The sequence below is a fragment of the Chiloscyllium plagiosum genome, unplaced genomic scaffold, assembly GCF_037043375.1.
Source record: "Chiloscyllium plagiosum isolate Xiang-an unplaced genomic scaffold, Cpla_swu_hap1 HiC_scaffold_42, whole genome shotgun sequence".
In the NCBI taxonomy this organism is placed as follows: Eukaryota; Metazoa; Chordata; class Chondrichthyes; order Orectolobiformes; family Hemiscylliidae; genus Chiloscyllium; species Chiloscyllium plagiosum.
Genome location: NW_028270180.1, coordinates 22,522,124 through 22,548,469, shown reverse-complemented (window position 1 = coordinate 22,548,469; position 26,346 = coordinate 22,522,124). Strand labels below are relative to the sequence as shown.

General features: G+C 41.8%; 1 protein-coding gene across 5 annotated transcripts in view; it reads right to left on the bottom strand.

Annotated features, from left to right (window-relative positions):
* Window positions 1-26,346, bottom strand: part of znf592 (zinc finger protein 592) — a 184,692-nt gene that overhangs the window by 42,115 nt on the left and 116,231 nt on the right. For all 5 annotated transcript variants that reach the window (XM_087982162.1, XM_087982164.1, XM_043680570.2 and 2 more), the window contains 3 exons: window positions 22,965-25,381; window positions 15,599-15,777; window positions 12,394-12,570 (listed from right to left, as the gene is read on the bottom strand). In XM_087982162.1, the coding sequence (XP_087838288.1) occupies window positions 12,394-12,570; window positions 15,599-15,777; window positions 22,965-25,381 (2,773 nt within the window). The remainder of the gene's footprint in view (window positions 1-12,393; window positions 12,571-15,598; window positions 15,778-22,964; window positions 25,382-26,346) is intronic.

The following is a 26,346-nucleotide window of genomic DNA, read 5'->3' as shown; positions in this document are numbered from 1 at the left end:
GAAGGAACCTTTTATCCCCACTCTCTGCTTTCTGCCAGACAGCCAAGCTTCTCTCCATGCTAGTACCTTGTATCTAACACCATGGGCCCTTATCTTACTCAGTAGCCTCCTCCATGGCACCCTGTCAAAGGCCTTCTTGAAATCCAGGCAAATAGCATCCATTGGCTCTCCCTGGTTTAACCTGCTCATTATGTCCTCAAAGAAATCTAGCAGATTTGTAAGGCGTGACCTCCCCTTGATGAAACCATGCTGACTTTGTCCAATTTTACCATACACTTCCAAGCATTCAGAAATCTCTCCTTCATAACGGATTCCAGGATCTTACCCATGACCTAGGTTAGGCTAATCGGTCTGTAATTTTCCATTTTTTGCCTTACTCCCTTTTTGAATAGGGATGCCACATTAGCAATTTTCCAGTATTCTGGGACTCTCCCTGATTCTAGCGATTTCTGAAAGATCACCATTAACGCTTCCACTATCTCTTCAGCTATCTCCCTTATGACTCTGAGGTGTAGTCCACCTGGTCCAGGTGATTTATCCACCTTTAGGACATTCAGTTTTTTCAGCACCTTCTCCTTGGTGATGGTTACCACACTCATCTGTGCCCCCTCATTCTCCTGAAGGGGATATTATTCGTGTCTTCAACTGCGAAGACTGATGTGAAGTAATTATTCAGTTCCTCAGCCATTTCCTTGTTCCCCACTACTATCTATCCAGTGTTATTTTCCAGCAGCCACTTTTGCCTCTCTTTTGCCCTTCATATATCTGAAGAAACTCTTACAATCTTCCTTTATATTACTGGCTAGGTTACCCTCATATTTAATCTTCTCCCTCCTTATTTCTTTTTTTTTCTGTTGCCCTCTGTTACATAGAACATTACAGCGCAGTACAGGCCCTTCGGCCCTCGATGTTGCGCCGCCCTGTCATACTAATCTGAAGCACATCCCACCTGCACTATTCCATATACCTGTCCAATGACTACTTAAATGCACTTAAACTTGGCGAATCTGTTGGTCTTTGTAAACTTCCCAATCCTCTGGCCTCCCATTGCCCTTTGCCACATTATATGCATTCTCTTACGCTTTTATGCTATCACTGAATTCTCTAGTCAGCCAGGGTTATCTCATCCTCCCTGTACCATGCCTCTTTTTCCTTGGGGTGAATCTCTGCTGTGTTTCCTGAATTACTCCCAGAAACTCCTGCCTTTGCTGTTCCACTGTCTTTCCTGCTTGGCTCTTCCCCCAGTCAATTCTACACAGCTCCTCCCTCGTGCCTCTGTAGTTGCTTTTATTCAGCTGCAATATTGTTACTCTGATTCTATCTTCTCCCTCTCAAATTGCAGAACAAATTCTATCATGTTATGATCACTGCCTCCTAAGGGTTCCTTCACCTTATGTTCTCTTATTAAGACTGCCTCATTGCACAACACTAAATCCAGTACTGTCTTTTCCCTAGTGGGTTCTACCACAAGCTGCCCCAAAAGCCATCTCATAGACTTTCCACAAATTCCTTTTCTTGCATTCCATTACCAATCTGATTTTTGCAGTCCACCTGCGTATTGAAATCCCTCATGATCACTGTAACTGCCTTTCGTGCACATCTCTTCTACCTCTTAGTGCACTTATGGCCCAATCTGTGTAATTACTGCCCCTTCCCTTTACTCAATCAATAGCAAGGAGATCAAGTATGTCATTGATAGCACTACCACACAGCACTTACTCACCAACAATCCACTCAGTTTGGATTCTACAAGGATCGCTTCTCTCAGGTTAACACCATCCTGATTTGGGAATATATTGCTGCTGGGTTAACATCCACAACTCCTTACTCCATGGCACCAGTGCAAAAACATCCACCATAAAAATTACAATGGGTCGAGAAGCTGATTCACCGCTGCTTCCTCAAGGACAGTGAATGCTGATCTTGCAAGTGATGCCTACATCCCATGAATGTATTAAAAAATCTTCAGCTTCATGTTTGTGAAGTTAAGGAAGAAAGTGAATATTAAAGGGCTATACCAGGTGTAAAAAGGCAGTCCTTTTAAGCTGAATGAATTTGGTTGCCTTCTACAATCATTACAATCTTCTCTTTCCATGACAATGTGATGGAAAACACTGGAACCCTTTAACGTCCACAGTGAAGTCACACAGGATAATATACTGGTGCAAACACTCAAGAATATGGTTCTCTTTGTCACTGCCATGCACCTTCAGGAAGGGGGGTGCTTACTTATATCTCAGAACAGAGAGAAAGCTATTTGCCTGTATATCAAGACAAATGTGTGACAAGTTCTCATCAGAGACCTGCTCTGTACTGAAGTTGCTTACACAATTATTCCATATCAAGGAACACCTTCACTGGCAAGTGACAGATTCTCTTATGCCAATGAGTCTGACTTGACCATAAGACAAATATCATGGTCCACTGTCAGAAGGATGAAGCCCATATAGCCAAAGATCTTCTGGATAGTGAACCAGCCACTGCAATAATCTGCAGGACATCATAGCATCACTAGAATGCACTTCTAAGACAGATATGAAGTTGGTTGATAGCGACATGGACAATTGAACAACAGTTGTCAAGAGGAGATGGCCACTGAGTCAGGACACTGGATGAAATGAGGAAAGAAGGAAAACTCAGCTGGTCAACAGGGCTCAGTAAAAAGAAAGGCAGTGAATCCTCGCATCTTTATCTGCAGCAATTTTGGCAGGAGCTGTCAAGCCAGAGTGGGGTTCCTGAATCACACCAGGCAATGTTTGACAGAGGTGACCATCAAGATGAAAACTACTGCCTCCAGAAACAGAAGGATGCCCCCAAGATACAAATGGCTGGATTAGTATACCTAATCGCTTGTGAATATAATGGCAAATCAATTATAAAAAGACTATAAAACGAGATAAAGTGGAACTGGTTTGAGGCAGAAAGAAAAGGTAACCAAAAAGAAGTTATAATTTTATATCTGAAGTTTTAAAAATCCTCAAAATTAATAGGGTTTCACTGGGCTAGACAGGTTAGTTGACAGCCAATCGGCAAGGACCATGCTGCTGTTCAAAGGCTACTTATATTATTAACTTATAGACTTAAGCTTTAGATATTTAGAATCAGCCTGTTAAAATTTATTACAAATCTCTAAAGGGACTTGAATGCAGGCCCCCTGGTCCGGAGGTAGGGAAACAACCACTGCAGCACAGAGGCCCTAGACTAAGCTCGTATGTTGAATTTAGTGGTAAATGCAGTAATCTTTATGACGGACATGGAGAGGTCAATTATGAGATGGTGTCATTGTTAACTAAATCACACAACAAGGGATATTAGCTGGCAACTTGCAGTACTTCCCAACATATGGGGTATCTCATCTTTGGTCACAAATAATGGCTGAATTGTGCTGTTGTACCATTTACTTAACAAGGATACCATCTCAGATTCCTGAAGAAGGGCTTATGCCCGAAACGTCGATTCTCCTGTTCCCTGGATGCTGCCTGACCTGCTGCGCTTTTCCAGCAACACATTTTCAGCTCTGATCTCCAGCATCTGCAGACCTCACTTTCTCCTCAAGGATACCATCTCATTCTTGTTCGCCCCATGTAAATGTTGTATGTTAAATATTTATGCCCATCATTGCAGCTTGTTATCTTATCAATGATTTTTTGATCACTCATGGGATGTCAGTGTCACTGGCTCAATCAGTATGTATTTATCGATTCCTAGTTGCCCTTGAGAAGGTGATGATGAGCTACTGCCTTGAACAGCTGCAGTCCAAGTGGCATAGCTAGACACAAAATGCCATTAGGGAGGGAATTCCAGGATTCGGCCCCAGCAACATTGAAGGAACAGCAATATATTTCCAAATCAGGATGGTGAATGGCTTATGTATCTGCTGTCCTTCTAGATGATTGTGATCGTGGGTTTGGAAAGTGGCTCGATGATTTTCCGCAGTGAAACATGTAAATGGTACTCTCTACTGCTACTGCCATCAGTGGTGGAGGGACTGGCTGTCTGCGGACGCACGCCAATCAAGTGAACGTTTTGTCCTGAATGGTGTCAAGCTTCTTGAGTGTTGTTGGAGCTGTATAGATTCAGGCAAGTGGAGAATACTCCATCATAATTCAGAATTTTGTCTTGTAGATGGTGGACAGGCTTTGGAGATGTAAGCTAGAGTCATAGAGATGTACAGCATGAAAACAGACGCTCTGGTCCAACTCGTCCATGCTGACCGGATATCCCAACCCAGTCTAGTCCCACCTGCCAGCAACTAACCCATATCCCTCCAAACCCTTCCTATTCATACTCCCATCCAGATGCCTTTTAAATGTTGCAATTCTACCAGCCTCCACCACTTCCTCTGGCAGCTCATTCCATACATGTACCACCCTCCGAGTGAAAACATTGTCCCTTAGATCTCTTTTATATCTTTCCCCTCTCAGCCTAAACCTATGCCCTCTAGTTCTGGAATCCCCCACCACAGGGAAAAGACTTTGTCTATTTATCTTATCCATGCCCCTCATGATTTTATAAACCATTATAAAGTCACCCCTCAGCCTCTGACGCTCCAGGGAAAACAGCCTTAGCCTATTCAATCTCTCCCTATAGCTCAAATTCTCCAACCCTGGCAACATCCTTGTAAATCTTTTCTAACACTTTCAACTTTCACAACATCCTTCCAATAGGAAGGAGACTAGAATTGCACACAATATTCCAACAGTGGCTTAACCAATATACTGCACAGCCGCAACATGACCTCCCAACTCCTGTAATCAATAATCTGACCAACAAAGGAAAGCATACCCAACGCCTTCTTCACTATCCTATCTACCTGTGACTCCACTTTCAAGGAGCTATGAACCTGCACTCCAAGGCCTCTTTGTTCAGCAACACTTCCTAGGACCTTACCATTAAGTGTATAAGTCCTGCTAAAATTTACTTTCCCAAAGTGCAGCACCTCACATTTATCTAAATTAAACTCCATCTGCCACTTCTCAGCCCACTGGCCCCTCTGATCAAGGTCCCGTTGTAATCTGAGGTAACATTCTTCGCTGTCCACTACACCTCCAATTTTGGTGTCACCAGCAAACTTACTAACTATACCTCCCATGCTTGCAGCCAAATCATTTATATGAATGACAAAAAGTAGAGGACCCAGCACCGATCCTTGTGGCACTCCACTGGTCACAGGCCTCAAGTCTGAAAAACGACCCTCCACCACCACCCTGTCTTTTACCTTTGAGCCAGTTCTGTATCCAAATGGCGAGTTCTCCCTGTATTCCATGAGATCTAACTGATCTAGGATTTCAAGCCTCGACCTGCTCTTGTTTACAGGGATTGTCCAGTTCAATTTCAAACCAATGGTAACTCCTTGAAGCTGATACTGAGGGATTCAGAACTGGAAATGTCATTGAATGCCAAGGGTGAATGGTTGGATTCTCTCTTGTTGGAGATGATCGTTGCCTGGCACTGTGTCATTCAAATATACTTGCCACTTGTTAGTCCAAAACTAGATATTATCCAGATCTTGCAGAATTTGGGCATGGACTGAGTCAGTATTTGAGGAGTTGTGAATGGTGCTAATATTATGAAATCATTGGCAAACATCCCTACAACTGACCTTATTATGGAGAGGAAATCATTAATGAAGCAACCGAATTTGGGTGAGTCGAGGATACTATGTTGAAAATCTCGTGCAGAGATGTCCTGAGAGTCGAGAAGACAGTCCTCCCACACCTGTCTTTCTATAGGGATGCATGATTTTAACCAGTGGACAATTTTACTCAATTCCCACTGACTCCAGCTTCATTGATGCCACGCTTGGCCAAATGCAATCTTGATGTCAGGGCAGTCACTCTCACCTCACTTCTTAAATTCAAATCTTTTGTTCGTGTTTGAACTATGTTCTAATGAGATCAGGGGCTGAGTGGCCCTGGCTGGAGGAACCCAAACTGAGTGTCAATGGGCAGTCTATTGCTATGCCAGTGTAGTCTGGAAGCACTGTTAAGTGAAGGCAAGTTTATTGACTAGTAACCAACTAATGCCTTCTGCTTGGCAACGACTATCCAATTGGTTCTCAGGTAGCTGAAAAGCTTAGGAAGCTGGACAAGATACAGAAACTATTCAGATCTCCATCAACTAGAAGCTTCCTTTGTTCTCTGTAGTGAAAGTCACAACAATCCTGAATAAATCAGTTTTCTTATTTCTCCAGCAGTTGTTGTAATTTGTGACTTATAGATTAATAAATCAAATAATCAACTATCTTATATCTCTTTCATATCAGTAGAAGCATCCAGAAAGGAAGACTGAGAGGCACTATTCTGTTCAGGAGAAGAACTATCACAGAAGATGCTGTGAATAGAGACCACTGAACTGCTTTCCCAATTTCCCCTCCAACCATAACACCCATGTATTTTTTTCAACTTTATGTGCGTGTGTAAGGGGAGGTTATAAGGGGATTACCCATAGCTGGAGTCTACCTATTTGCATAAAATAGTAATTTTTGATAAATACAGAAACATGGTCTGTGCTTTCTATCAATCTGGGTTCAAAAGACAGGCAAATTGGGGAAATTTTGCATACGGTTTAAAATTCTTTAACTTTTGTGACAACTCTGGGAATGGACGACTCAATTTCCAGCATGCTATCCCAGTGAGGTGCAAGACCACCTATGTCATTGGTACCAATGTGAATCATAATCTCTGTTCATCTTTCCCCTTTAGGATTCTATGCAGCCGTTCAATGATGTCTTCGCCCCTGGCTGAGGCAATGCCTTATCCAGGGCTCACACTTACACTGGAGAAACCCCATCCATACTCCTCACTATTTCATCTCCTAACACTATAGCTCCTCCTCTCTTTCTGCTGGCAGAAATTCCCACGAATTTGAGTATTGTTGATTTTAAAAAAAGACACAACATCAAAGCTTTTTACCCTGTGCTCATCAGGACAGATGCAAGAATACCAAGTTTCAAAGGGAGCAAAAATTAAACACAAGCTTAGGGGACAACAGTTCCCTCTTATATTCCCCAAGATAATGTCATAAACAATCAACAGACAATAGGTGCAGGAGTAGGCCATTCAATATGATCATGGCTGATCATTCCTAATCAGTATCCACTTCCTGCCTTATCTCCATAACCCTTGATTCCACTATCTTTGAGAGCTCTATCCAACTCTTTCTTAAATGAATCCAGAGACTGGGCCTCCACTGCCCTCTGGGGCAGAGCATTCCACACAGCCACCACTCTCTGGGTAAAGAAGTTTCTCCTCATCTCTGTCCTAAATTGTCTACCCTGTATTTTTAAGCTGTGTCCTCTGGTTCAGCACTCACCCATCAGAGGAAACAGGTTTCCTGCTGCCAGAGTGTCCAATCCTTTCATAATCGGGTGGCACGGTGACACAGTGGTTAGCACTGCTGCCTCACAGCGCCAGAGATCCGGGTTCAATTCCCACCTCAGGCGACTGACTGTGTGGAGTTTGCACGTTCTCCCCGTGTCTGCGTGGGTTTCCTCCGGGTGCTCTGGTTTCCTCCCACAGGCCAATGATGTGCAAGTCAGGTGAATTGGCCATGCTAAATTGCCCGTAGTGTTAGGTAAGGGGTAAAGGTAGGGGTATGGGTGGGTTGCGCTTCGGCAGGGCGGTGTGGATTTGTTGGGCCGAAGGGCCTGTTTCCACACTGTAAGTAATCTAATCTAATCTAATCTAATCTTATATGTCTCAATCAGATCCCCTCTGTCTTCTAAACTCAAGGGTATACAAGGCCAGTCGTTTCAGTCTTTCAGTGTAAGTTAATCCCGCCATTCCAGGAATTGACCTTGTGAACCTACGCTGCACTCCCTCAATAGCCAGAATGTCTTTCCTCAAATTTGGAGACCAGAACTGCACACAGTACTCCAGGTGTGGTCTCACCAGGGCCCTGTACAGCTGCAGAAGCACCTCTTTGCTTCTATACTCAATTCCTCTTGTTATGAAGGCCAGCATGCTATTAGCCTTCTTCACTACCTGCTGTACCTGCATGCTTACCTTCATTGACTGGTGTACAAGAACACCCAGATCTCTCTGTACTGCCCCTTTACCTAAATTGATTCCATTTAGGTAGTAATCTGCCTTCCTGTTCTTGCCACCAAAGTGGATAACCATACATTTATCCACATTAAACTGCATCTGCCATGCATCTGTCCACTCACCTAACTTGTCCAGGACACCCTGTAATCTCCTAACATCCTCATCACATTTCACCCTGACACCCAGCTTTGTATCAGCAGCAAATTTGCTAATGTTATTGCTGATACCATCTTCTATATCATTAACATATATTGTAAAAAGCTGCGGTCCCAGCACGGATCCCTGCGGTACCCCACTGGTCACTGCCTGCCATTCCGAAATGGAGCCATTTATCACTATTCTTTGTTTCCTATTAGCCAACCAATTTTCAGTCCAAGCTAGTACTTTGCCCCCAATACCATGCGCCCTAATTTTGCTCACTAACCTCCTGTGTGGGACTTTATCAAAAGCTTTCTGAAAGTCCAGGTACACTACATCTACTGGATCTCCCTCGTCCATCTTCAGAGTTACATCCTCAAAAAATTCCAGAAGATTAGTCAAGCATGATTTCCCCTTCATAAATCCATGCTGACTCTGTCCTATCCTGTTACTACTATCCAGATGTGCCGTAATTTCATCCTTTATAATAGACTCCAGAATCTTTCCCACCACTGAGGTCAGACTAACTGGTCTATAATTTCCTGCTTTCTCTCTCCCACCTTTCTTAAAAAGTGGTATAACATTAGCCACCCTCCAATCCTCATGAACCGACCCCGAATCTATCGAACTCTGGAAAGTAATCACCAACACATCCACGATTTCCCGAGCCACCTCCTTCAGTACCCTGGGATGTAGACCATCAGGCCCCGGAGACTTATTAACCTTCAGACCTAACAGTCTCTCCAACACCAAATCCTGGCAAATATAAATTCCCTTAAGTTCAGGTCCTTCAGCCACTGTTACCTCAGGGAGATTGCTTGTGTCTTCCCCAGTGAACACAGATCTGAAGTACCCATTTAATTCTTCTGCCATTTCTTTGTTCCCCGTAATATATTCCCCTGTTTCTGTCTTCAAGGGCCCAATTTTAGTCCTAACCATTTTTTTGCCTTGCACATACTTAAAAAAGGTTTTATTCTCCTCCTTTATATTATTGGCCAGTTTACCTTCGTACCTCATTTTTCCTCTGCGTATTTCCTTCTTAGTAATCCTCTGTTGCTCTTTAAAAGCTTCCCAGTCCTCAGTTTTCCCACTTATCTTTGCTATGTTATACTTTTTCTCTTTTAACTTTATATGTTTCTTAACTTCCCTCGTCAGCCACGGCTGCCCATGCCTCCTTCTGGGATATTTCTTCCTTTTAGGAATGAACTGATCCTGCAACTTCTGCATTATACACAGAAATATCCGCCATTGTTCCTCCACAGTCATCCCTGCTAAGGCATTGCACCATTGAACTTTGGCCAGCTCCTCCCTCATAGCTCCATAGTTCCCTTTATTCAACAGAAGTACTGTCACTTCCGAGTGTACCCTCTCCCTCTCAAATTGCAGAATGAAGCTTAATGCATTATGGTCACTACTTCCCAATAGCTCCTTCACTTCGAGGTCTCTGACCATTTCTGATTCGTTACACAATACCAGATCCAGAATTGCCTTCTCCCTGGTCGGCTCCAGCACCAGCTGCTCTAAGAATCCATCTCTGAGGCACTCCACAAAGTCTCTTTCTTGAGGTCTAATACCATCAGAATTAACTTACTTTTTATGACTTTAACAATGTCCTTGCAGATAACTATTCTCTGGTGCCTTCTTTCTGGGATCTCAACCAGTGTTACTTTGCCAACAAATCAGCCACTTTTTTCCCAGGCTGTATAATGTATTACTTACTATGAAATTAGGCATTCTTGCAACTGGCCGAATGAGTGCAAGATAAAAAGCTTCATCAGAACATCTCTTCTTTTACCAGAAATGCTCAGTTTCTGTACTACCTAGCAACTTTTATAACATACTTTGCAACACAATCTGTATTTTCGGTAATTTAATATTTGCATAAACACAAACATGCAATCAGTTTGAAGAACTTACTTATTTCTAAATTACAGGCTCAAAGGAGAATTTTCTTTTTTCCATGTAACCAATCAGCTCTCAATCGACCCCTTTTACCTTTTACTTGACTTTATTAAAATGCATGTGAATCAAGTTAGACTTGTCTTTCAGAACTGTAACTGAACGTTTAGATTTTTGTTACTTAACAACTAATTTATTGACATACACTATATTTTGCTTGTTATATATGCTTGTTATAGTGAGATGATTTTTTTTGAAAAGTAATTAATTGATGCCCAGAAACATTTCAGTTCCAGCTTATGGAAGGTTATAATCATTCAAAAATAGAAGATAATCACCTTCCTTCTCCCCTATAAATACATGAACTACAATTCTCCAATCCCTCATACGTAAACTAATGTGGAGCAGCAACAACAATGATGCAACTGAATCTAGTGCCTAAGTAGGAATGATTGATAGAAGTGGCTAGAAATGACAGCTCTTCAAACTGATTGTATGATGAGACTTGTGAAATAATGGGACAGACTGGGGAGAGTTGAGTAAATCACTGCAATGGGTATATTCACACCACTGAGTGTAGGGACAATAATGCTATTACATAATGAAAGCAGATGTGAACAAAATACGTTAAGATTCCATGGAGGAGGCAATCACATTGGAATCATTTCATACCTTGGCATTTGTTTTACTCTTCACAGGCTTAGCTATTTCATTTGCATTGTTATTAAACCTGCAGTGCAAATGCACATTGACTTTCTGATTTGATAAAACTCAGCTGACACAAGCAACACCTCATTAGTTCTTTGAGGGGGTGACCAAACAGGTAGATGAGGGTAAAGCAGTTGATGTGGTGCATATGGATCTCAGTAAGGCATTTGATAAGGTTCCCCATGGTAGGCTATTGCAGAAAATACGGAGGCATAGGATTGAGGGTGATTTGGCAATTTGGATCAGAAATTGGCTAGCTGAAAGAAGACAAAGGATGGTTCTTGATGGAAGATGTTTATCCTGGAGTTCAGTTACTGCAGTTAGTGGTGTACTGCAAGGATCTATTTTGTGACCACTGCTGCTTGTCATTTTCATAAATGACCTGGATGAGGGTGTAGAAGGATTGGTTAGTAAATTTGCAGATAACACTAAGGGGGGTGGAGTTGTGGATAGTGTCAAAGGATGATGTAGGTTACAGAGGGACATAGATAAGCTACAGAACTGGGCTGACAGGTGGCAAATGGAATTTATTGTGGAAAAGTGTGAAGTGATTCACTCTGGAAGGAGCAACACGAATATACAGTCATGGGTTAATGGTAAGATTCTTGGTAGTGTAGATGAGCAGAGAGATCTCAGTGTCCATGTACATAAATCCTTGAAAGTTGCCACCCAGGTTGATAGGGTTGTTAAGAAAGTATACAGTGTGTTAGCTTTTACTGTTAGAGGGATTGAGTTTCAGAGCCAATGAGGTCATATCGCAGCTGTACAAAACTCTGGTGCTCTGGTCACTGCATTATAGGAAAGACGTGGAAGCTTTGGAAAGGGTTCAGAGGAGATTTACTAGGATGTTGCCTGGTGTGGAGGGAAGATCTTATGAGGAAAGGCTGAAGGACTTGAGGCTGTTTTCGTTCAAGAGAAGGTTGAGAGATGACTTAATTGAGACATATAAGATGTTCAGAGGTTTAGATAGGATGGACAGTGAGAGCCTTTTTCTTCGGATAGTGATGGCCAGCATGAGTGGACGTAGCTTTAAATTGAGGGATGATAGATATAGGACAGATGTCAGAGGTAGTTTCTTTACTCAGAGTAGTAGGGGTGTAGAACACCCTGCCTGCAACAGTAGTAGACTTTCCAACTTTAAGGGCATTTAAATGGTCATTGGATAAACACATGGATGAAAATGGAATCACATAGGATAGATGGGCTTCAGATTGGTTTCACAGGTCAGCGCAACATCGAGGGCTGAAGGGCCTGCGCTGCACTGTTCTATGAATTAAAGCCAGGGGCAATAGCAAATTTTATGGACTGATCTCAATTGAACCATCAGATGCATTGCGATCAACATTTTGTTACTTCAATCACAACACTGATAACTGGAGTATGCTTTTAAAGCAACTCTCAAAATGCTCAACCAACTTCCTTCTGTTGCAAAACTGGATGATTGATGTTGTTGGGTGAGATACCATGTTTCAGACTTATAATATAGGATACTGCAATTCAGCATGTACCAAATGCTATTCATCTGCTCAGACTTTCACTGGTTTACCTAGCTTTGTCTGTTATTAATCCAGATGTATAGGATTCAGGATGCTCAACTTACTCAGATTGCCAGTGTTTAACTAACGGATGTTGAGAGCTGTAATGAGAGCTGGCACTTTGGGATGACTTGAAGGCCATGGGACAAATTGTGCACTTGTGGAAAAATTCGCAGTGGGTGCCTTGAAGGTGACTCTTGAGTGTATTCGAATCACTAAAGATGATTCCACAGTGCACGCACCTGCGCAAAAGGGCAACAGTAAAATACATTTAGACACAGCAAGGAATTCTACAAAGACTATGTTACAGTTATGAATCTGCATTTTGGACTCAACAGATGGTCTAAATGAGCTTTTAATATTGTTATCTTGTCTTAATGGGGTCATATTTTTACAATATTCCACAAACAAGTTATTTATCTCGAAATAAAATAGTTAAATACAAAGACTCAAAAGCAACAGAGGAAGAAAAATCTAAAGGGGACTATTTGTTATCCTAGTCTCTTTACTTTTGTTTAGAGTAACACACTTCTCAAAAAGAAAATATTTCTTAAATCATAAGGAATTGAGGGTAGGACTGTCTTGCCATGAGGCGTTTTTGGCAACAGCAAAATGCTGAGAACATGCCAGATTGACTTCACTGCAAGTTCTTAGGCTTCTTCAGTCAAGGTTCTTCTATAATGGATCTAGAAGACACACTGGTTGCAATGTGTCTTCCGGTTTGCTCTTCCTTCCTGTGAGGAAGCTGCTGGAAATCCATAACCATGCACATGAGGATTGCAACTGCCTGCTGAGCAGAATTCCTGGATCCAGCTGTTCCTGTCTCTGGAATCCACATGCAAGAAATAACTTGAAGGAATATCATCAAGCAAGTTAAGTTTAGTATCAAATTGAAAGAAAAAATATACAGTGTGGCAATGATTAGTGGTAAGCCAGGGGAGTGGGAAAGTTTTAAAAACTAACAGAAGATGATCAATAAAAATAATACAGGGAGGAAGTAAACTTTGAAAATAAGCTAGCAAGCAATGTAAAAACAGATAGTAAAAGCCTATTTAAATATAAATAAAGGAAAAGGGGGGGGGGGTCCAAGTGAACATAGGCCCTTGGAGAATGACATTGGGGAAACAGTAATGGGAAACCAAGAATAGGCAGAGGAGTTGTGCAAACATTTTCCAACAGTCTTCATGATGGAAAACACTCACAGCCTTTCAAAAATACTAAATAATTAAGAAGTAAGAAGTGGGGAGGAATTAAATACAATAGCTATTACTAGTGAAAATGTACTAAAGAAACTAATGGGGCTAAAAGCTGACAGCTCTCCTGGGCTTGATAGGTTACATCCTAGGGTTTTAAAGGAAGAAACTACAGAGGTAGTGGATGCAGTAATCATTCATGAATCCCTAGATCCTGGACAAATCCCAGAGGATTGGAAAACTGCCAATGTAACACCCTTATTCAAACAGGGAGGAACACAAAAAAAATCTATAGGTCAGTTAAGTTAAATCTGTTGATGGGAGAATGTTACAGTCTAGTATAAAAGATGTAATAGCAGGGCATTTAGAAATACAAAATACAATCATGATGTGGATGTACCGGTGTTGGACTGGGGTGGACAAAGTTAAAAATCATCAAAGCGCTACTCCTTCGTTAGCTAGTTACTGGAGTAGGTTCAGAGGACACAGAACTTATAACAAAACACCACAGTGTCATACATTGATGCGATATTGAACAAAATACAATCAAGCAGAGGCAGCATGGCTTCATGATGAGGATGCCACAAAGAATCAACAGTTATCCTGTTATTCTCAATTTATATTGGTATGTCTTGTAAACTTTCTTAATGAGTTTAAGATGAAATGTGCCTTTTTCAGCAATATACCAGCAGTTCTGTACTATCAAATGACTATGTAATTATTTTTCTCTTTTGTCAAAGTGAGCTTTTTTTTTGTTGTTAACAAATTCCAGATATCCATTGCAATATTTAACAACCCCATGTTTTAGTGATAAATAATGAGAAGGTAATGAATGAATGAGGAAGTAACGTTTCTGTTATCATTACATGGAATGCACACTAACTCCTTAGGAGAGTAATGCATTCATTGAAGGTTAGAGAGTTTAGATACAGTCAAAGCTAAGAAACCTCCAATGCTTTTGTGGAAGGGATCAACTGCAGTTTAACCTGTTGAACTGGACAGATTAATGCTTGTGCAGCCTTCTTCCTGTTAGGGCTCTAGGATTATCTGGAGGTCTGCTTTCAATGATATGTTTATCCTCAATGTTCCATAATTGGAAGGTCATTTCAGTGTTGCAGTCTGGTAAGTTCAGGTTTTAAATTTCCAAGTGTTTTTGGTTTCAATCTTTCAGCATTGGGCACATCGCATTAAACTTATCTCAGCCTCAAAGGGAGACTCACTCACTACACTCTCCAATGGAGAAAGTCAAATGGATCAGAAAACAACCCTACTTCCAGCCTCCCCTAGTTGATTACTACTCAGTGGAGAATATACTGGAGTAAGACAGACTGATTTGTTAACCATTATGACTTGTTTATGAATTCTTCGTTCCAACAGAGAGAAGGGTATCCTGCTTGGAAATTATAGATTCTCACAGAACTCACTGCACGTTGTGAAAATAATACATTGAACTATGCAGTCCGACAACATGTTGATGCATCTGTTAATGCTGGAAAAGCAGTTTTCTTTGGTTGACAGGGGACCATGGTCCCTAAAATTAAAACCAATCAAATTATATTTCTACTGTCTTACGTGATCATACTCCTGCATACTCGAGAGTGACACACTGGAAAAGCACAGCAGGTCATGCAGCATCCAAGGAGCAGGAGAATTGACGTTTCGGGCATAAGCCTGAAACCTCAAGCCTCATTCCTGATGAAGGGCTTATACCTGAAACATCGATTTTCCTGCTTCTCAGATGCTGCCTAACCTGTTGTGCTTTTCCAGCACAACACTCTCGACTCTGATCTCCAGCATCTGCTGCCCTCACTTTCTTCCTACATGCTCAGCACGATCAGCAATCATCTGCACGCAGAATGCATTAAAATTGGTAGGGACTGATAAAGCAACATTTACTATTAGGAGATATGTTGGAGTTTTCTGTATGAAAAGAGTAATGAAATAGAACAGCAAATTGTTCTTTATTCCTAATTTCTAAATATATATTAAACAATTATCAATTGTTTTAGTGTGGAAATTCAGACCAGTTATTTTCAAAAAATAATGATTTTGAGTATGAATATCCTTTCATACTGACCTATACACTACTGTCCGTGCATAGTGTAGGCACCTTTCCTTGATGTGAGTTTGAAAATCAGCTGAACGGCATACTGCACCACACTCTGGACAACAATAAGGGGACTTGTGTGCGTGGATGCGGAGGTGAGCGGCATAACTGCATTTGTTGGGCAGCATCATCTGGCAGACTCGGCAACTCTTTAAAAGGGAAAGAAAAAGATGCAACTGTAAAATATTCCACAAATATATAACACTTTCACATACTACCTTGACACCCCAAACAAACTGCATTAACGTGGAGTGAAACCAAACTATAATTCAATTATCAGCAACCAGTATCGATGATTAGAAAATAGTTATGCTGATTTAGAAATTAATCTTCCAATGTACATAAGCTCTCTCATTGATGACAAAGTTTATTATGGGTCACAACACTTAAATTACATATGATTAGAATATCTAGCATTCTCCTTTCAAACCTAATTACTAAGCATACCTATGTCCTAGAGGGTGTTTCTTGTATGAAACATATTGGTATCTCTGTCACAAGTGTGACAGAGTAACTAACAAATGTGAACAGGCATCAATAAGCAAATTTTAATATAAGATCTTTGCATCATCTAAGTTTAAATTTTTTTTTAGATTAGATTCCTTACAGTGTGGAAACAGGCCCTTCGGCCCAACTAGTCCACACCGACCCTCCGAAGAGTAACCCACCCAGAACCATTTCCATCCTAACACTAACACTAGTGGGCAATTTAGCATGGCCAATTCACCTGACTGCACATCTTTGGATTGTGGGAGGAAACTGGAGCACCTGGAGGAAACCCACACAGACACTGGGAGAATGCGCAAACTCCACACACAGACTGTCGCCCGAGGCTGGAACAGAACCTGGGGCCCTGGTGCTGCGAGGCAGCAGTTCTAACCACTGAGCTGCCCTAAAATCTTGATTTGTGTAAAACAATAGGAGCAAAGGTAATATTCCAATGATAAATTCTATAGTTGGGTTAACAAGATGACAAATAAACATTTCAGAAACAAATCCAAACGTCTCAACCATCACTGAGTGTTAGGTTCTTTTTCTTGAGATTCTTACACACTTGATGCAACTGCAATATGCCAACTTCTGTGAACAGCCAAAATTTATTAAGTACAATCTTTGGAGGATCACTTAACACTCCTTGCAATGCTTGTGAAGCATGTTAAGAGAAGCTCTCTGAACAAAGGAACAGCCCTCCCTTTACATCACCATCAGTAATGTCCACAAGACAACCCCCTACCACTCCTCCATAGTCACATGCCACTCAAGACTAAATGTAGTGATTTGATTATTTCCAGAAACAATGTAACGTAGATCATTCCTTAATGGCAAGATCTGGGGTAAATCTTTTTTTAACTGCAGGGTGTGGTCAGAATTTTAACTGCAATGTTCTTGTTGATTCTGAATAGCAGGAGATGACAATATAAATTTACTCTGAATAGTAGGAGATGGCAATGTAATTGTTTTTCATTCTACCTGCAAGACAGAGAAACATACCACCCTACCCCCGAGACATCCAATTTCTTGAAGGTCAGCAGAACAAATGAACTCCTTATCATCTCATGAAGGCAAAGTGCTTATCGAAAGGAATGAAAGAGTCCCTAATTAATGGCCAATAATGAGTGTACACTCAGTATGTTCCAGCAGGAGTGCAACAGCTACCTTGGATTCTGATGCCATAGTAGCGTACCTCTCTGTTGTCATTGACAGCTGTCAAAGAGCTGCAGCTACAAGTCACTGTCTCTTCATTGTTATTCCTACAATTATCCAATGCTTCAGGTGGTAGCCAGTACATTAGTTTTAGTAAATTCTTAAACTAACAAAATATACCAACTTAACATTGCAGCTATTTGGTAGTAAAATGAAACTGCAGGTATTTTTCTTCAAGGTCTATTTTGAGGTTCATAGCTTTGCTGTGCCCTGCTTGAAAGAAATACAATTACATCAGAACTGCTAAAAAAAAACCTATCAGACATATGAAATTGAAACTGCAATTTGTTTTACAGCATTCAATTAATCCTACCTACTTTGAAGTCAGGATTGTCTGTTTTTCATCAGAGGAATATCTGAATAGCTTCCACAGCATAATTTATCTCACTTCTTGAAGGTAGTTACATGTCCTCCATTCCAGAAACCAAGGTAACGGGTGTTCCTTTTCGTCCTACATCAGGAAAGAGCTTTTGCCTAAAATGTCGATTTTCCTGCTCCCCGGATGCTGCCTGACCTGCTGTGCTTTTCCAGCACCACACTAAGTTTGACTCTGATCTCCAGCATCTACAGTCCTCACTTTCGCCTAATTCCACAGGCAGCTCATTCCATATGCGTACCTCCCTCTGAGCAAAAGGTTGCCTGTCAGGTTCCCTTTTTATTCATCGCCTCTAACCTTAAACTGATGCTCTCTAGTCCTTGATTCCCCAACCCTGGGAAAAGGACTGAGTGCATTCACTCTATCCATGCCTCTCATAATCTTATACATTTCTATAAGATTCCCCCCTCAGTCTCCAAAGCTCTGCAGAAGTTTGAGCTTGTCCAACCTCTCCTTATAACTCAGACCTTTGAGTCCAGGCAACATCCTTGTAAATTTCTTTTGCACTTTCCAGTTTAACAACATCCTTCCTATAGCAAGGTGATCAAAACATTTTCTAAATTTACACTTGAAAGATCTGGTTCTAAGTTTTAGACCATTCCCCTAGTCCTTTACTCTCCAAGAAAGATCGAGAAATCATAAACTTGGTGTTACACACAGGTACTTTTCTTCTTATGAGATTTGTCGGTGAAATTCATCACTTGACAAACAGCCATATGTAAACATCAAACGCTGAATGCCCACCAGACTGCACAGGTTAATGATGGAAACCTTAGAATGTCTTGAACACATTCAACAACTGAACCTCCATAGCCCTCAGCTGTCTGGGTAGGGAATTCAAAAGGTTTGCTACCCTCAGCAAAGAAATTCCAAATTTCAATCCAAAATGTTTATTTATTCCTTGGATTGTCAACACTCCCCAGTCAAGGGAATGTCCATCCTGCACCTACCCTATTAAGCCCTGTAAGAACTCTGTGTGCCTCAATAAGTTCAGCTCTCATTCTTCTAAATGCGGGAGAACACAGACCTAGTCTCCTCAATGTCTCTCCTTTGGAAATTCCTGACACCCTAAGAGTCCCACGCAAAGATGTTCCGTTGCTACAGAAAAACAATGACACACCTTGCTTCATACAGGCAAGTTGTTCAAGCCCCAGGAAGTACCATCATTCAACTGGAATTGGCTCTACTGGTCCTCTAACCTGAAATGTTTGCACAGATACATCTCAAATACTGTGTGCAGTTTTGGTGTCCTAATGTAAGGAAGGATGTGAATGCACTGGAAGAAGTTCATAGAAGGTTGACGATATTGATACCTGAAATGAGTGGATGTCCTATGGGGAGAGAATGGACAGGCTGAGTTTATTTCCATTTGTGGTTAGAAGAACAAGAAGTGCCTTGATTCAGGTGAACAAGATCCTGAATGGTCTTGACAAGGTGGATGTGGAGAAGATGTTTCCTCCTGTGGGTGAATCCAGAGCTTTTGGGCACTTTTTAAAATTAAGGGTGGCCCTTAAATGAAAGGGAGAAAAAGCTTTTCTCCCCACTAAGAGGACTGAGACTTTGGAACACTGCCTCAGACGGTGGTAGGGATGGGTTCTTTGAATATATTTGAGATTTTGGTGGATAGATTCTTGTTATGCAGGGGGAAATCAAGGGTTATCGAGGGCATATTGGAATGTAGAATTCAAAACAAACAGATCATCCAAGATCTTATTAAATGGCGGAGAAGGCTCGAGGTGTAAAATGGTCAACTTCTGCTGCTATTTCCTATTTTTGTAGTAGTATTTGGAATATGTCGCATTCCAATAATGAGAATTAAAAAGATGGGTGCAGAATTAACTGTGTTCCTGATGAAGAGCTAATGCTTGAGACGTTGACTTTCCCACTCCTCAGATGCTGCCTGACCGGCTGTGCTTTCTCAGCACCACACTTGTTGACTCTAGTTTATGAATTCTGAGAAACTGGTTTTGGCCAAGCCATTTGGAAGAAAGGCATGCTTGAGTTTAGGATTTTTCTTTATTTATTTTGTGACATGTGTGCATGTTCTTTCATTGGAGTATCTGGCAGGCCATTTGATCAGAGAACATATGACCATGGAGAGCAACAAAAAAATGTTGGTGTTAATTTAATGACTGCGTTCTGAAATCTCAGCATCATCATTTCAGAAGTGAATGACATCTTGGAATGAAGGGTTCCAACAGATCTAGATGGTATTTCATGCCTGGCAAGCACCTTCCAAACCTACAACCACTAGCATCGAGAAGGATAAGGGCAGCAGGTACATTGAACACTGCTACTACAAGTTCCCCTCCAAGCCACTCACCATTCAGACTTGGAAACATATTGCTGAGCTTCATTGCTGTTCGGCTAAAATTCTGGAGTTCCCTCCTTAATGGCATTAGGGGGTCTACCTATACCAAATGTACAGCAGCGGTTCAACGCAGCAGCTAACCATATTTTCAAGGGCAATAAATACTGGCCTTGTCATTGAAATTTCCTATAGATCAATAAAAAAAAAATTAAAATCCAGACGTTGGAGCAGGTTAGAGAGAGAGTGACGCCGTGAGTGAGTGGGGTTTGGCTGATAGGGATGCAGTAGGTGCGCATGTGTCAGGGTGTGAGTGATGCAGGAAGTATGAGGGTGCCAGAAGTATAGTGACGCATCAAGTATGAAGGGGTCAGAGTGATTGTGACGCAGTAATTCTGAGGGGATCAGGGAGATACCAACGCAGTAAGCATGAGGGTGAAAAAAAAACTAGTAACTATAGGCCGGTGAGTCTCACTTCTGTTGTGGGCAAAGTCTTAGAGAGAATTGTAAGGGATAGGATTTATGCACATCTGGATAGGAATAATGTGATCAAGGATAGTCAGCATGGTTTTGTGAAGGGCAGGTCGTGCCTCACAAACCTTATTGAATTCTTTGAAAAGGTGACGAAGGAGGTTGATGAGGGGAAAGCGGTAGATGTGGTATATATGGATTTTAGTAAGGCGTTTGATAAGGTTCCCCATGGTAGGCTACTGCAGAAAATACGGAGATATGGCATTGAGGGTGAGTTGGAGGTTTGGATTAGGAATTGGCTGGATGGAAGAAGACAGAGGGTAGTAGTTGATGGCAAAGTTTCTTCATGGAGTGCTGTCACTAGCGGTGTTCCGCAAGGATCTGTTTTGGGACCATTGCTGTTTGTCATTTTTATAAATGACCTGGAAGAGGGGTTAGAAGGTTGGGTGAGCAAGTTTGCGGATGATACGAAAGTCGGAGGAGTTGTTGACAGTGAGGAAGGATGTGGCAGGTTACAGCAGGATATAGAGAAGCTGCAGAGCTGGGCAGAAAGGTGGCAAATGGAATTCAATGTAGCTAAGTGTGAGGTGATTCACTTTGGGAAGAATAACAAAAAGGTGGGGTACTGGGCTAATGGTCGGATACTTGGTCGTGTGGATGAGCAGAGGGATCTTGGTGTCCATGTACACAGATCTCTGAAAGTTGCCACCCAGGTAAATAGTGCGGTGAGGAAGGCATATGGCGTACTGGCTTTTATTGGTAGAGGAATTGAGTTCCGGAGTCCTGAGGTCATGATGCAGTTGTATAAGACTCTGGTGCGGCCGCATCTGGAATATTGTGTGCAGTTTTGGTCGCCATACTATAGGAAGGATGTGGAGGCACTGGAACGGGTGCAGAGGAGGTTTACCAGGATGTTGCCTGGTATGGAAGGAAGATCGTATGAGGAAAGACTGAGACACTTGGGGCTGTTTTCATTAGAGAAAAGAAGGTTTAGGGGTGACTTGATTGAGGTGTACAAGATGATTAGGGGGTTAGATAGGGTTGATAGTGTGAACCTTTTCCCGCGTATGGAGTCGGGTATTACAAGGGGCCATAGCTTTAAATTAAGGGGGGGAAGATATAGGACTGAAGTTAGGGGTAGGTTCTTCACTCAGCGAGTCGTAAGTTCATGGAATGCCCTGCCAGTAGCAGTGGTGGACTCTCCCTCTTTATGGGCATTTAAGCGGGCATTGGATAGGTATATGGAGGATAGTGGGTTAGTATAGGTTAGGTGGGCTTGGATCGGCGCAACATCGAGGGCCAAAGGGCCTGTACTGCGCTGTATTCTTCTATGTATTCTTCTAGACCATACTGGTGGGGTGAAAATCTCTGTCCATGGGCCATAAAGATTTTACTTGAAGTGAATTTGGGAGTTTGGATCTAGTTCTTAGGAGCATGGCCTTACAATACAATACATTCCTGATGAAGGGCTTATGCCCGAAATGCCGATTCTCCTGCTTCTCGGATACTGCCTGACCCGCTGTGCTTTTCCAGCACTACACTCTCGACTTACAATACAAAAGCACACCTGCATGAGCACATAGAGTCATAGAGATGTACAGCACGGAAACAGTCCCTTCGGTCCAACCCATCCATGTCGACCAGATATCCCAACCCAATTTAGTCCCACCTGCCAGCACCTGGCCCATATCCCTCCAAACCCTTCCTATTTATATATCTATCCAAATGCCTTTTAAATATTGCAATTGTACCAGCCTCCACCACTTCCTCTGGCAGCTCATTCCATATACATACCATGCTCTGCATGAAAAGGTTGCCCCTTAGGTCTCTTTTATATCTTTCCCCTCTCACCCTAAACCTATGCCCTCTAGTTCTGGACTTCTCCACCCCAGGGAAAATACTTTCTCTATTTATCCTATCCATGCCCCTCATAATTTTGTAAACCTCTATAAGGTCACCCCTCAGCCTCCGATGCTCCAGGGAAAACAGCCCCAGCCTGTTTAGCCTCTCCCTACAGCTCAAATCCACCAACCCTGGCAACATCCTTGTAAATCTTTTCTGAACCCTTTCAAGTTTCACTACATCTTTCCGAGAGGAAGGAGACCAGAATTGTATGCAATATTCCAACAGTGGTCTAACCCATACTTATGTAGTAAGGAGGGTTCATAAGACATTATTTGTGACTAGTTGTGCTATAATATTTGACGCTGATACTGATAGCTGAATTGAAAGATTTTTATACCCCAGAGATTTTTTAAACAGTTTTTTTTAATAGCACAGAAAAAAGTCCTTTGGTTCATCATATCCAAAGTCCTAAGCTACCTCACAATAATGAATGCAAAAAAGACAAAACAAAATCTTGCAAGCAGTAGCTATACAGGATAAATATTCTTAAAGCTGTAATTAATTTTGTTGCATGCAACACCCTCTTCTCTGATGAAATAAGAAGATTTTCTATATTGTCTTAATTCACCTACCGGTGCATCAGCATCATCTGTCATCTGCTGGTAATGCCCCGCAAGGTTATTGTAATCCTGGAACTGCTGATAGCATTCAAGACATTTTAAGCCATGGCGTATTAATCGAAGTGAATCACAGCGCAGAGGCATGGCAGGATGAGTGAAAGGTGGGTTGTCAACCCCAATTACTGTTAAACTCCCAACAGTTTGGGCAGAAGTCGCAGCCTGGGCAGGAGGACCAGACGGAACAGAAGATGTCACTGGGGTAGTTGAAAACATTTGGTCTGAAGGGATGGGTTTCATCTGTAACTGAGTGCATTGCATAACTGCACCTTTGCCTTTGTGCTCCCGTGCATGCAAAAGCAAACTGCACTTGTTGAAGAAGACCATCATTTTGGAACAATGACTGCACATCACCTCAATGTGGACACTTCGCCTCTCATAATGCTGTGATAAGCTCTTTTCTAGAGCAAATGCATCTCCACATTCCAAACAACGATAGCCACGAGCTGGCATGGTTACATTACTATTTGCAGGCGGTTTAAGGTTTGGCGCATAGATTGGCACAGGATTTGTACTATTTAACAGTTTGTTAAAAGCTTCAACAACAATGTTCTGATTTGAAGTAGGAGATTCATTATGTTGTGGAACTGCATTCTTGACTTGTTGTACCAGTGGCACTGTTACCACCTGAGTGGCAATCTTTTGTTGGCTCTGCCGCAAAGTGCTGGACTTTGCAGTAGCAGTTGCTGCAACACTGTGTGGAACCAAGTTAAGGCTTGCCAGGTGAACAGCTTTTGGCAGAAGACTTGTACTAGAGATATTAGATGAGTGCTTTGATGCAGCCTGTTTATGTTGGGCTGTGCCAGCAACCTTCATGGTGACACTGTGGGCATCTTCAGCTAGTACATTTGTTACAGCGATGGCTTTCGAGTTGCTGTTGTCATCTATGTTTTCAGGTCCTTTGACAGGAATACCAGCTAAAGAACTAACTGCATTAGCCATGTTTCTGGCTGACATTTGCTTCTTTCCATTCTCCACTGTTGTAGAAGTATGGGTCTGTGACGATGAAATGGTCACAGGGCTAGATCTTAAATTTAACTCCTCAGTGAAAGCCATTTCAGTCAGCGACTGTTCTGGTGAACTCCTTGACTCACTTTGTTCGGAATCTGGCATTATTCTGGTCACAGTCCTGGTAATTTCACCAGAGGAAGTTTTAATGGTTTTGATTCTTACTTTCGGGATGGCTGGTGGTGAACCTGTTGCAACGTAGGGGGAGCCTTTGCCACTATAGTCACTGGACACACTCCTTGGGCTATCAGGCTGTTTGTTTATGATTTTCTTCACTCCCTCCATTGGACTTCTTGGACTCTTTGGTGACTTTGCCATTTTGGGGCTGCCCTTGATCCCATCTTTCAAAGCCAACAAGGATTCTTTAAAGTTTTCTTTTTGTTCTTCCTTTGGGAATTCTGATGTCTTTTTGGCATTAAGAGCTACTAATGCTGCTAAGCAAGAAGACAGCTTTGAATGATCTGATTTTAAACGCTGCCGAGGTGGGACAGAAGAGCACAAGCTCATCTCTGGAACACTGCTGCTCTTTGGCTCTTCTATGCTATTATTATGGAGATCACTTGACGGCTGTAAGCTGTCAAACAAACTGCTGCTTTTATCAAAGTCCTTGTCGTTTTTCTCTGCACCTTCAGATATATTTATTGAGTTTGTCCTCGGCCCCAAGCTGGCATCCTTCATGTTACAGTTTCTAATCTCATTTGCTTTCTCTCGTTTTTTAGAATATTCATCAAACATACTCAGCTCAGTCACAGCTTGTTCAGGTCGTTCCCTTGTCCTGTCCATCAAAGAATTTGCTGTAGAAACATACAGGCCAACAGAACCAAGGTAAGGTCGCTCATCTCTTTTAATGCTATCCACAACATGAGCATCCTGAATGGTCTCTTCCGGCTCTGGGCTAGAAATAGGACTAAACTGACTGAATGCTGGTAGAGCTTCTGACCTTGGTGTGTCAAATTTATCAGAGTAGCTTCTGGAACTATCTCCATTAATGAAAGCAGTGACCATCTTGCTGTAACTATTTCCAATACTATGGGTATCAGAGGCAATATCAGAATTCCGAAACCCGTTTTGAAGCAAATTATGCCCAAGTTGGTGGCCATCCTTCTCAGTGATGGAATCAAAGGAGTCTTGTCGGCTGGTGTTCTTAACAATAACGCTCACCACTGGGACGTCAGGTATGGGGTGGTGCATAGACAACTCATCTATACCCATACCACCTTGCTTCAAATGACTTTCTGCTTCCTCACTGCTTGACTGGATAGCCTCCTTGGCATCGAGGTCTGGATCGGGAATGTCAAAAGCAGCTAGGAGGTCATCAAAATCTGGGGTCTTCATGTCACCCATGTTTGAATACTTAGAGAAACCTTAAAAGAAAGACAGAAAAGACGAGTTACAATTTCAATTCACTTGTAAATCAGAATGGGTTCAAATATGAAACCAATAATCTGTAGACATCATGACACAAATCAACATCTGCAAAGACCTACTAAAAGGCAAATTAACAAAACTAAATACTGCTAACACAGATCTTACAATCACTGCACTAAACTATTAGGTGTACAAAAGCATAATTTAAAAAAAAATGTTTGCCATACATTTCCTCCAACAGTTCACCTAATTCAGTTTGAACTCCAAGCATCTTATTGTATTTAAGCGTGGAAACATTGGTCAAACACTACAGAAGTTATACTGTGCTATCCGCGTATTCTAAAAATGTCTCATGTGCAGCACTCTTGGATTCCCAAAGTGAAATTCCAGGGGAAGGCCAAGAAATGTAACATTAAGCTATACTACATGCTCATTAATGACATGAAAAACAATTTGCATTTACACAGAGATACATACAGACTGGTTTCAGGAATTGAGAGTTCCAGGAACCCATCTCTGTTGCATATCATTGTAATGCAAACAGCCTGATTGCATTGGAACCCTGGCACTGAGTGTAGCTGTTCCTTTTGCAGGAACCGGACAGAGTAAACAAGACCCTGCAGCTTCTCCCTTTCATGCTTTCTCAAACATTTCATACAAAGCAGACACTTATGAAATGTAAACATTCGCATATTTGAGGCATGCGATTCATGAAGCTGGTTAAGACTGAACAGCCTACAGTCAGTCAGTCACACTCAAGCAGAAGGGAATCAGTGAAAACAACTGGTATTTATATGGTGTCTGTAATGTGGTAAAATACTCCAAAACACTTTCAACAGAAACAGGCTTTAAGGTATGTTTAAGGGAAGAAGAGGTGAAGAGAAAGGAGAAAAGGACAAGAGAAAAGGCAAACTCAGATCACATGGGAATGACAAAGTTCAAGTCCATGCCTTTGTTATAT